This window comes from Molothrus ater, chromosome 7 (assembly GCF_012460135.2).
Source record: "Molothrus ater isolate BHLD 08-10-18 breed brown headed cowbird chromosome 7, BPBGC_Mater_1.1, whole genome shotgun sequence".
In the NCBI taxonomy this organism is placed as follows: domain Eukaryota; kingdom Metazoa; phylum Chordata; class Aves; order Passeriformes; family Icteridae; genus Molothrus; species Molothrus ater.
Window position 1 is genome coordinate 18926881 of NC_050484.2, and position 13095 is coordinate 18939975.

Sequence of the window (13095 nt, forward strand, 5' to 3'; positions counted from 1 at the left end):
TTTTATCCTCCTAGTCTTACACAATAGTTTAAGATTGACTTTTAGTTCTAAAGATGTTAATATTGAAGACAAGTTATAGGTGCATCTTGGTAGTCAAATAAACTGTTCCTTTACTGGCATGATTCTAGTAATTCCAGAAATAAGTGTTATGGCTCCACATACGAAAAGAGTGAACTATATGAATATGAGAATTTTAAAATATATTTTTTTGAAATCTGATTACATTCAACCAGTCTTGTGAGCAAACTGAAATTTTAAGCCAAAGAGCTGTAAACTAGTTGCATCTGCTTTTTTTTTGCATCTGCTGCATCCTTCTGCAGTACATTAATTTTCCTTCTGGTGTGGAAGAAGGGACATTAAATACTCAGAAGAATATAAAACTCTTGTCTTGCTTTTGTATGATATTTGTGCTACTTATCCAATAAAATGGTAGGAATCATGTACATAAGTTTTGAATTTAAAACTCCTACAAATATGGATTAGAGGACTGTAACATACTAATTTAGTCTCACTCACCTTAATAACATCATGAGATAGAAAACAGTTTTCTGTGAAGTTTAATGTTGTGACTAATGTTTTGTCTTTTGCAACTGGTATCTTGTCACTTTTTTTGAAAAAAACGTTAGTGCCAGAGACTGAATAAGTCATGCCACTGTTCCCAGGAACCATTGGGAACATGTTTCTATCGCTCTCTTCTGTTGCTCCCATCAAAATACACTATTACTGAAACTGAAAATGCTCCAAATGATGAACAAAATACATTTGGACATTTCATATAAAAAGAATCAACCCTTTAAGTACTCAGCTATTTATTATACTTAAAATGACTAAACACTGCTTTTTTCCTATTACTCCTCTGAAAGAGACAAACATTCTTTCTGTCCAATTCTGAAATCATTGTCTTTGCCTTTAATGAAGTCTCCCCCTCTGTAGACTGCCCCTCCTTGGCTGATGAATGACCTGCTGACTGGCCCACCCTCAGGGAGCATTGTGTTCTCCTTTTGATGCCCCTTAGGAGCTCCCTCTCAGGCTGTAGACAACCTTCCTTTTGCTTTAAGTGGAGCAGTGGGATCCAGAACTTGGAAAGACAAGAACTGCAACTAGATCTGTTATAAAATCTTGAAACGACTTCTCTTCTACATCACGGACTCACAAAGTCTTTGGAGAATGGAACAAAATTACTCTGATTTAAAGCCTTATTAAAAGTTAGTACCAGGCAAAGAGGTAACAAAATGAAAAATGATCTGTTACCCACCGGGTCTTGGTGTGGGGCCTGCAGTTGAGAGAGATGATGTTATCCCTTTATTGGATGGTGGTTGTTTAGATGAAAATAATGGTAACATAGCTGCAGGTGAAAAGAATGAGAATAGGACATTGATTTTTCTTCAGCCAAAAATGAAAGTGAAGAAATGAATGACAACAGAAATACCTCTAGTGTTTCCTGTCAGCAGGGTTGGCTGTTGTTCTTCATCTTGTTCCTCTTCGTAGGCGTCATAGACTACAGAAGGTACGTTGGTCTGAAATAAGCATTTGATTTTTTTTCTTTCCAGATACTGTGAAGTGTTCCAAAGTGAACAAGCGCTCCATGACTTAGAGATTTGCTAGTGTTTTTCCTTTGCATTTACCCTGACTTCAGTGTTAAGAACCAGAATTTCAACTTCTCCTGGTTGGTTTACCAGGAAAGCTGTCATATCTAAATGTTGGATAAATATTTTTTTAGTTAAGCTTTATGGAAGTTTATTTATACACTTAAAATTATAATCTACAATTGAGTTCAATTACTGTTCTTAGACTTAATTATAACAGTGTAATTGCTTTTAATATTGTTATGAATCACACTGTGGCACAACTATTACTGTATTTAACAAAGGAATCCTTGTAACAGTATCAGGAATAAGTTATAGCTATTAGTTAATTGCCTGCATGCAACATCAGAGCTCTTACTCAGAACAACCAGCTCTGAGCACACCAAGTTAAAGTACCTGTCCTGCAGAAAATTAAGGGAAATGGTACAAATTACGTTAGGTGGCACAGAAAGATATCTACTTTAAACTTCTGCTGAATTTTCATACCGGAGCTGATGGTCGAGGAAGATGGCCAGGACTCAGAGGACTTTCTACTGTAGATACTCTAAGTGTCTGTGCTGAAAGTGATTGTCTGTTAACATTGTTCTTCTGAAGTATGTAATGTAAAGAACTTGGAGATACTGACTGGAAGGATTGCCCACTTATACTTGCACCATTTTCATTATGGTTGTATAGTAAGGTGCTATGTTCATCTTCACAAAATTGATTGACTAATTTGGACTCCAGAGCTGTTAAAAAAAAGTAGAAAACTTATCATACTGAGAAATTCAATGTATTCTTAAAATTTGGATTACTTATATATGTCACTAATAAGCATGTAATCCAGAACTCCTTCAGATTGTTTACACACATCTAAGAAGATTATTCCAGACTCTTTGGAGTATGTTCTTTTTGGTCACAAATTTGCCAGCATGTAAGTCCTCTACATGGTAGAAAATACAGGGATCTTCGGTAAGGGTGTTCATCTAAGCTTAGTAATAACTACTAGTTGGTAATGGGAAAATAACTGCTTATCTTGCTGCTGTGAATAACCACATGAAAACGGGTTATTTCCCCAGGGGAGCGAACAAGTAGCATTTACGACAATGGGCTTCATTCTGATTTACAGTCAGATTTTCAGTGCATGAGCACTTACTCATCTTAGAAAACTTGTTTAAGCAGCTGTTTTCCTATATACTGGGTGACTGACATTCCCCCATTGGCACGTTGCCCCATAATGTGACACCATAAACAAGGGGGATCTGTATCTCTAGATTCCTATTACTTTGCAGCTTCAAAACATACCCACAAAGATAATGCTTCTCTCCCAGCCTGCCCCCCTGTGAGAAGCATCCGATACACGGCAGAATAAAATGTCTCTGAACATACCTGGGAGGGTGTTAAAGTCATCAATGAGATACATGTGCTCTCCGTCTGGGTCTGAAGCAATCACATTTAGCTCCTGCACAAACTCAGCCTGTGTTGGATCTGAAGTATTTACTATTCCTATTGCGTACATTTCGATGTTTGCTGCGTGGGCCTCTCGAACAACAAGCTCTAGTTTTACAGCTTCCCTCTTGTCTGTTTGGCCATCTGTTAGCACAAGAGCTACTTTCCTCACCCCTGCTCGAGCACCAGCAAATCCTTCCTGGGTTGCTTTGCGGATAGCAGTTCCTGTGTGAGTGCCTTCTCCCATGTATTGCATTTTTCTAACTGCTCGCTTAACATCCTGGCGGGTGGGATACTTGTTGAGACCAAATTCTAGCCGAACTTCTAAACTGTATAACACCAGGCCAATTCTGGTAGCGTTTCTGCCTACAGTTACTCTGTCTACTAAAGCAGTTACAAAGTCTTTGATAATCTCAAAATTTTCTGGTCCCACACTCTCAGAGCTGTCAATCACAAACACAAGCTCCATAGGAATTTCCTTACATTTAATACTGCAACCTACAAAGGAAAAATAAAAGAAACCCAGATCACAATGACTTGATTTGGCATGTTTTAGGAAAAGAGAAGAATGCAAATGTAATGAAGGAAATACAGAATTTGAACATAAAGATTTCCTGAGTCCTTACCACATATCTCTTTGATTAATTTAATGATATCTTCTCTCTAGATGTGAAAAAAATTAAATATTAAAATATTTTACAATTTACCTCTTTCAAATGAGCTATAATATTAACACTAACCAATATTTTGTTTATAATCAATATTTGTGTCCTACAGTGACTTACACTGTAGGTCTCGTGTCCTACAGAGAAAAATCTTACTCTTTAACTTCTGAACTTGGGAATGAGTTCCACATGTTACAATAAACTATTTCATATGCATACAAGAATCAATAACTTGACAACTGTTATTTAAAAAAATGTTTTGTGATTAATTGATTCTCATTTAAACTGAAAGGCATATATATTTTAGCATCTGCATAATATGATATCCCTTTTAAATGTTGTGGGAGCAGAGAAATAGACCCAACTTTAGGAAGCATAGGATTGCTTGTAGCGAGCTGACATGTGCCAGAGCACCAATACAGAATGGGAGTTGTCAGCCCTGATGTACCTGGCCCACAATTACCCAGCCTTCATCAGCACACTGCTGCCTTCAGAGCTGTCTGTTCAGAACAATGAGAGCTTCTGTGACATGTGAACAAAGTGTTTCTCAAAGCAATCATTTGTTACATATTTTGAAGTGCATGACAGGACTCATCTGGCATTGAATCAGTCTTTCAAATACAACCTTTTGCTACTGCTTCTCAGCTTTCATCATAAACTGTAGTAATATTTATATACTCACTGACATACTTTACTGAATTTGACTCAAATGTGGTACAGGCTTAGCAGAAATATAAATAAGTTCATAGCATGATAAACCATGATAAGTTTGAAGATCTTTGCTCTTTATACTCTTAAATACTTGCAAAAAAACCTTCCTGCAGCAAGTACACACCTGAGTGATCTAACACTAGCTATAAAAGAACATATAGCAGCACAGTACCTGAAGTCACCAGGAACTTTTAATTCCATTTCAGCATAAAGTAGATAAGAAAAAATCAGAAATCTTTGAGTTGGTTTCTTTCTATATTATTGCTGAGTTGGCTTCTAATAAGAAAGCTCTTTCCAAAATAATTAAAAGGCTACGTTTCATCTGATAGTGTTGTTTATATCTTGCTGTAATGGGATTTAAATAATGGAATTTGCTTACTGTTAGGCCTTGGTCTCCCTTTGGTCCGGTTTTGCCCTGTAACAGTGATTGCTAATTAAGTTATTGCAATTAGATAGTAACATTGTAATTCAGAATACGACTTCATCAATACCATTATTAGAATAATATTTTTCCAATAGAAAGTTAAACTAGAAAACCTAGTGCTTCTAATGCACATGCACTGCCTCGTGCATGTAGTGCCTGCAACGTCCTAAGGTGGTTTATGGGAAGTGGATGACCTCAAGTCTCCCACTGGGTCACTGACTGTCAGTTGTCTTTCACTGCTGTCCTGGTTTTGGCTGGGATAGAGTTCATTTTCTTAGTAGCTGTTTCAATGCTGTGGTTTGGATTTACCATGGGAATCATGTTGATAACACACTGCTGTTTTGGTTGTTGCTAAGTGGTGTTTACCCAGAGTCAAGGACTTTTCAGTGTCCCATGCCCTGTCAGTGAGAAGCTCCACAAGGAGCTGGGGGGAGCATGGCCAGGACAGCTGACCTGGCCAGGCCAAAGGGATGTTCCACAGCACGGAGGGCACACCCAGCACAGAAACTGAGGGAGTCGGCTGGGAGGGGCCCATCACTGCTCGGGGGTGGGCTGGGCATCCATCACAGGGTGGGCAGCAATCTTATTGGGCTTCACCTGGCTTTTTTATGATTATGACTATGATTATTATTATAGACTATTATTATTATAGGTTCAATTATTAGACTGGTTTATATCCATCCATGAGTCTTCTGCTTGTTAGATGGTTTTTTTTACTTTTTTTTCTTCTGATTTTCCTCCCCATCATACCAGTGTTGGGGGGTAGATGACTGAGTGGCTGTGTCGTATTTAATTGCTGCTTGAGTTCATGACAACTGCCTTAAGGAAGAAACCGCATCCATGTGGGAAGTGGGGTATAAATCAAGTAAATGTCTTCTTTGTGTTTTTAAAGTTTTTAATAGTTTCAGTTTCTTAAATGTTTCAGATTATATGTAATTAAAGAGAAAGAAGAACACACAACTCAGCTTTGTTTCTGAGTGGTTTATGATAACATCTGCGATAAACCTGAGTTACTCACGGGTTCTCCAGATAAACCAGGGTCACCCACATCACCTTTTTCTCCTTTTTTCCCCTTGTCACCTGTAGCTCCTCGATCTCCCTTTAAAACCATGGTGGTAGGCAGACAGAAATTGTAAGTCAGTTTTTGTTACACTTTTCAAATTTCTCTCTCATAGGCTTTGTGGAATGCACATTAATGTTGTGACATGAGTTAGACATCTTTGTTAGAGATAATTTAAATAAATTGGTACTTTGTTAATTTTATTAATAACTTGTAGTGTTGGCTAAGCATTTTTATGGGAATAGATAACCTGAAGTGGTTTGAACAATGAAGCATCTCAAACAACTACATGCAGACTGAGGAGTTTTATGGGCTATTTCATGATGGAAATTATTATCTGTGCCTTAGAAAAATAAGATGACACTAGAGAAATAGAAAAGAAATCCAAGGGTGTCGTTAGAATGAATAAAGGGAATATCACTGTGAGAAACCTTTTGGCCCAAAAAAGGTGTTTGGCATAGCAAACAGGTGTATTAGTGTACCTTGGTTTGATTTTTAGTAGACTATGGGACTTAGTACAGCCTTTCTGAGCCATTGTGATCACATCTAAAAACTGATTCCAGCCCACCGTTCTCTTTTTCTTAACATTGATTTAGTTAAAATATTTTGCATAGCAGATAGGTGAAAGAAATTAATATTAAATATAATACTTGTTTTAATAATAAAAGAATAATATAACTTCTTGTGACAATATAACTTCCAACAATAATATAATCTTCTGGTGTCTAGGGCTCCTTTTACACAGAATTCACATGCCTTCAATGAGAACTGACTGTAAAAGATCATTTTGAGTGTGTTGGCTTCCATCTAGGACATTATCTCACTATTATCTCTGATTTAGACATCATACCTTCTCTCCCAGAAGCCCATCTCCAGGGGGGCCTCGTGGTCCTGGCATTCCTTGAATGCCTTGTTCCCCCTAATGATAAAACAGGTAGTGATATTAACCCTTCGTAATCATTCATCACACTGTCATTTAAAATGTTCAAAGAGAAACTTCTTTAAACTGCATTTTAACACTCAAGACAATGTAGTGGCTAACTTATATTTCTCAAATACTTCTCCAGTATAAAGATATACAATATTGAAAACACATATGATCGTTATTGGATTTAATTTTGATTTGATTGCAATTTTATTTTTTCCCCTCTTTCCATCCCATTTTATACCTTCTCATTTTGCCTTTATTTCTATCTTTTGAGTCTGTCTCATCTGACTGATGCTTTGGGTAAAAGTGCATATTACAAGGCAAAATTAATAGTACTCACATTCAGGATGGAGGCTTTTTCTCTACTGAATAGAGTGGTAGTACACATAACTAATTCAGACTGTTTCTGTGGGCATGAGAGTTGAGGAAGAGGGAGTGGTACTTTTAATTTCGTAAAGGTATCTTTAACTGATAAAAGTTTATTCTTCTTTCCTCAACACACACATGCTTGGGCTAGTTTGCAGCAGTAGACAGAACATACTTTGCAGGTGCTCACATTATCCTTCTCATTTTCTAGCCTGAGGCTCTCTTCATATAAGAAGCAATGTGAAATCTCCTTAACACCGTGATGGTCAGATTGACCACTCAGCACAGGTTAAATATTGAAGACACTGAGTTGTTTTACCTTAGTTCCTTGAATACCTTCACCAGGAGGTCCCAGAGAGCCAGGTGGCCCTGGGCGTCCTATGCTTCCCTAGAGAATGTTCATAATAAAAATACGCAAGAAGTTGTTATACCACTGTGTAATTTCTTGTCCTTCCTCTACCCTCAAACATGTCTTTTATAAGTAGTGGGAATAAGGCTGGTTTGCTCTAGCTGAGAAATACTCTTTTTGGCCTTTATCAGATTTTAATAATCCAGTTTATACTTTGAAGGAGTCACTTGGCTTAATACTTAGTGAACATGAATCACCTTGCTGATAGAGATATATGCTGCATTGAAGGATGGATTTTATTGGTGCCACATTGGGGACTCAATTAAAATTTAAGAGAAGATTATTACTGTTTTTTAACTTTTACCACCTTTACACACCAAGACCTATACATATACATACTAATGTGGCATTGCAAATAAACACTTGTTGCTAATTTATAAGCTAGTTTTCAATAGAACTCTAGGAAAAATGTTCCCATTCCATGTAACTCATAGGAAGCAATCAAAACCCACACAGTACATATTAATTTTATGTCTGTACTGCTATTCTAGTAACCTGCATGAAATTCTCAATTTCCTCATTTGTGAGGATCCCATGGACATGCTGTCTCTTGGTACTAGTGCTGCCTGAGAAGGTGCTTCACCACTGCTTTTCTCTGGACCCCGCCTTCCTGCAATGGGAACTGGATCTCAGGAACCTCTAAGTCACAGTGTGCAGGTAACTCCTTATTATGTTGCATAATCTTTGCATTTGACATTGTTGAGTTCCTTTAAATTTACATTCAAACAATTTCTTTTGTATTCATTAGACTTCTAAAACAGCTGTAGAAGCATGAGAATTTCCAGTTTGGGAGGTTTCACCATGAAAATTGCTTTTTATAGTTACAGTTATTTTTAGGCCTTTGTCATGGTTACAAAATAATTACAAATATAATCCTTTTTGCAGGGATCAATCCTGCAACATCCTGGCTATTAGATGATTCTTTGATTTATACAATAAAAAAGAGGAATTAATCCCAGAAGAACTCATCAGTAGTGCCTATAGCTGTAACAGTAGTGTAGGCAAGACATAGTAAGTGCTTGCCCGGCCCTTAATTCTGACCAATGCTAGATCTGAAGAAATTTTTGCCACTCTGTTGCAGCTAATGTCTGCAGGAGCTAAATGTTTTGTCACTGATCTTCACTTCTTGGTTATCACCTTATCATTTATCATATGCAGCCACAAGGAGGCTATGGCTTATGGCTCGTCACCATAAATATTTTTGATTTTCTATAAAATAAAGATTATTTGTTGGATTAGTTGTTTCCAGTGAAGACAGAAAACATGCAGATGTCTATACATAATCACACATTTTTATAGTATACTTCCCCCCCCATTTTAGAAATTAGACAAAGAGAAACATAGTTGTTTAAATCTCTTACTTTTGGTCCTGGCAAGCCTTTTCCTGGGGGACCAACAGGGCCAGCTGGTCCTCTACTACCAGGATCACCCTGAAAGCCAATAGTTTAAGAAATAAGTAGTGAATACCAAAGTTTAATGTATCTCTAGAACTCCAAGCATCTGTTACACCCAAATGGGACAAAGAGAAGAGAACTATTGAACTGCACTGTGCAAGTCCAAACAATGCTAACCCAAGGATATTGCTGGCAGGGCAAGGAAGTTATTGGGGATATACAGTGGCTGGTGGTCTAAATGTATTCAAGTCAATTATCCACAGTTACACAGGAATTACAATTCCTATATTATAAAATGAATTCCAGATTCTCCAAACAAAAAAAAAAAAAAAACTCAACAAACCTAAACCAAAAAATATCTACCTTTTATATACTGAGAAGAAAGTTAAAGCTGGATTAAATAGGTATTCTGACTATGACCTATAGGTAGGAATTGTGTCTCTATGAAGTAGAGTATACACATGCATTTGCTTTTCTAGAACTTGAAGCCTGTACCTTAGGTCCTGGTAGTCCAACTCCATCTGGGCCTTGTTCACCGGGAATCCCAGGGAGGCCTGGCAAGCCCTGAAATTGTATGCACAGACAAAATATAAATTTAATTTACAGCTGCATTGACTACATGCATTTGTTAATATTTTCATGGTAGTATTTTAACTATATTGTCTCTTAATGGGATCACTGTGATCTACAACTGGTTAAACTTTACTCTGATATGCCAGAAGTAGTATCAGTAGCATTTACACGTATTGCATGTCATTCAGGGGCTTGAATGTGTTTGAAGGTAGAGGGGTCTAATATGGAGAGGCAGTTGCAGAAGCAGTTCTTCATTGGGTTGCATAGAAATAGCAGAAAGTATTATAAATCAATTTCCAATTTCCACGTTACATTTGTTAATTTTGGTTCCTCAGTGTGGCAAATGCAAGCAATTTTGCTGTTGTCTTTAGCACAGGCAAATGCAAGTATGTGTGGTCCAAACTCCCTGCCTGTAGCCAGCAATCTTTCTGAGACTTCCTCACTGCACAGGCAGGTAACTGCCAGGGCTGGTGGAGCACGCTGAGAGCAGACTGGATATGTGACCTCAGCATTGCACACGTGCAGGGAAGGGAGAAGAAGAAGCCTTTTCTCTTTGCATCTCTTTGAAGGGATTGGTTATATCTACCAATAAAGGCCTCTGTAAACATTAGTTCTGGCTCTTTGCACACCAGTTGCTTTTTCAGTGGTTCTGGGATGTATATGGATCCAGCTGCTTAGCTAGATTGTATTTTCCTGGTTGGGAATAAATTTTGTATGGTTGGGCAGAAGACAGGACCCTGCAGGAAGATTTTGAGGGACCTGATTGAAACATCAGTGATACTTTGGCAAAAAGAACCCACCTGGAATATGTTACAGGGTGTATCAAGAGAAAAGGACAGGGATGATCTTGTGCTATTTCAGAGAGACATTTCATTTTATTATGTGTTGAAGTGCATTTCCACAGTTGAGGAATTTTAGCCTTTTAGGCTTTTAGACCAGAAAATCTTTCCTAGCATGTCAGACATGTAGGATAATCCCTTAGGTGTAGCACTTATTTCTTCCCAATTCACATAAAAGAAGAATCTATAAACTTACAGGTGGGCCGGGATAACCATCTCCTTTTTGCCCAAAGGGCCCAGGGGGTCCTGGAAGGCCTTGGTCACCCTGATGAAGGCAGGAGAAACACCTGAGTGAATGCCAAGACAATTGCTAGCAGGAAATTATCCATGAAACTCACTTGGCAAATATATATAATTTGATTTTATCTGTCTATCGGCTAATGTATTTTACTATGTAAATTATTATTTTAGGTTTATTTAATCCTGGACTAGGATGACAGTGACATTTAATAGTGCTCATGATCTACACTCCTGGGTCACTAATTTTAATATTTTTCAAGACCTCTGTCTGTTGTCATTTGTGGCCTACATATAAGAAGAAATTACTTTAGTTGTATTTCTCATATATTTATCATAATTTGTTCTAGAATTCTATTTTCCTGTAATGCTGTGGAACCTCATTAAACCTTTTGAGTATAACAGGATCTTCCTACGGGAAATATACAACTAAACTCCTTTCATGGATCCAGACAGCTGGAGTATCTCAGGAACAGATTTACCAAGAAAACTCAGAGGACCTTAACCCTCCCAGCCACACTGGGGTGTGCAGCGAGTTGCTCAGTTGCTATAGAATGGATGATCAAGATTGCATTTGTTCCTGTAGCTACCCAAAATATGGGCATTTAAAACAGTGGCAAAAAAAAGACCCATGCAAAAATAACTTAAAAAAATTAGGCTGTAAAAAGCTTTACCCTCTGTGGCTTTACTCTGTATGGTTGTGTATCTAAGAACTAAACAAAAGCAGAACCACAAATGCTGACAAAGACAGCAAGAAGTGAAGAATGTAGTCACAGAAACATGCAGTATTGCCCAATTGAAAGAGCTTTGGGGGGCTCAAGGTTGAGGGAGAGAGACTTGCAACTCTGAGCAAAGGATATGTTTCCAGTTGATTGATTCCTGTTAGATCCCCAGAAATGGGACAACATGAAGTTCTCTGAATTGACTGTTCTATACCAAAAAATTATGTGATTCCATCAGCATAATCTCCTCCTGATGAAAATAAATGTAAAAATCTTGAAAACCACTGACTGATCAAAAAGAGATAGAGATGGTCATCTGTTTCTCATGCTTCTGTTACTCTGGTCAGTTCACTCCAAGTACAAGGGATTAGGGATGTATTCAAAAATACTGTCAAACTCTCTAAGAAAAAAAGGTGGTGGAGGGGCAGGCAAGATCCAGTATATTTGGAGAAACACAGGTTTATATGTCCTGAGTTTGTTGGTCTCCAGACAAAATCTTTCCTGAAATGAAGAGTGGCTTATGAAAGTTGAATCTAGGTACCACTGAGGCAGTGGTACACAGAAGCCATTCGAGATTAGCTACATATTCATGTTCTTCTTACACTAGAACCCTGTGTTATGAATGTTATGAAATTAACCCTGAAGTTATGAAGGAAGCAAAGGAGCCTGGCTGAGAAAAATCAGCTTCTTGCTAATTAACATGTAGGCTCTTGTAAGCAGGGTTAATGGGGTGTTCTCTCTGAATTCACTTCACATCAGTTAGAAACGGTCATTCCTCTCCTGGTTCCCTGCCATCTGAAAGGTTACAGTTACAGACTATGGAGGATTGATCATCCATGGTTTTCCAGCTCTGCAAATCCTTGTACTCTGCCAGAGTTGTAGGACGCACACATTAACTGTGGAACATTTCAGTGGAACACTGTGGCCATCCTGGGAGGTTTGTTGCTGCTTCACTGAAATCCTCCTGCCTTATTTTACAGTTATATCAGAAATCAGTTTAACAATTTAGAAACTACCTTTGCCCCAGGAAGCCCAAAACCTGGTTCTCCAATTGGTCCAGCAATACCAGGTAACCCAATGTCACCCTGCAATGAAGAAAATAAATCCTCTGCTTACATATCTTATTAAACACCACAGGCTGTGGGTTTCCTTTATATAAATTCATATATAATGAACATAATAGCTCATTTTATTTATTGCTATTGCAAACATTAAAAACACCAAAAGCATAAATAAAAATGAAAGAGTAAATAGAAAAAATACAAAGAATAAACAAATGTGCTTTGATATCCAAAGTTATTCAAAATAAAGAAATGAACAAAGGTAGGCCACACCTCAAGCTGGCATACAATTAATACCAGGGCACAGTGGTAGCTAGACTGGATGCAGTCCAGAAAATGTTTTAGTTGACCTCATAAGGCTGGAATTGTTGACACAAATATTAACATAGCCTACTTCAGTTTTCACCCTGGGTTTCTAAGCACTAGGAGATGGAACATGGATGGTACCTTTGGTCCAGGCACAGATCTTCCAGGAGGGCCTGGCATTCCAAGACGTCCTGGTGCACCAGGCTCCCCCTGCAGTGAAGGTAGGAGAGAAAAAACAATGGATTTTTCTGAAAGTGAGTGTGACAATCACACAGAGAAAACATTTATGCAACAACTTACATTTAATTCCATTAAAATTTGATTAGAATTTCTAATAACCTATTCTATTCAGAGATCAATCTAACTATTTGGAGAACTGATAACTA

General features: G+C 37.8%; 1 protein-coding gene across 1 annotated transcript in view; it reads right to left on the bottom strand.

Annotated features, from left to right (window-relative positions):
* Positions 1-13095, bottom strand: part of LOC118688964 (collagen alpha-1(XXVIII) chain-like) — a 32762-nt gene that overhangs the window by 299 nt on the left and 19368 nt on the right. The window contains exons 21-34 of the mRNA XM_036386944.1: positions 12851-12919; positions 12359-12427; positions 10580-10648; positions 9467-9535; positions 8939-9007; positions 7488-7556; positions 6725-6793; positions 5833-5913; positions 4770-4805; positions 3641-3677; positions 2955-3512; positions 2073-2314; positions 1430-1517; positions 1256-1345 (exon numbers count right to left, since the gene is read on the bottom strand). Of these exons, the coding sequence (XP_036242837.1) occupies positions 1256-1345; positions 1430-1517; positions 2073-2314; positions 2955-3512; positions 3641-3677; positions 4770-4805; positions 5833-5913; positions 6725-6793; positions 7488-7556; positions 8939-9007; positions 9467-9535; positions 10580-10648; positions 12359-12427; positions 12851-12919 (1615 nt within the window). The remainder of the gene's footprint in view (positions 1-1255; positions 1346-1429; positions 1518-2072; positions 2315-2954; positions 3513-3640; positions 3678-4769; positions 4806-5832; positions 5914-6724; positions 6794-7487; positions 7557-8938; positions 9008-9466; positions 9536-10579; positions 10649-12358; positions 12428-12850; positions 12920-13095) is intronic.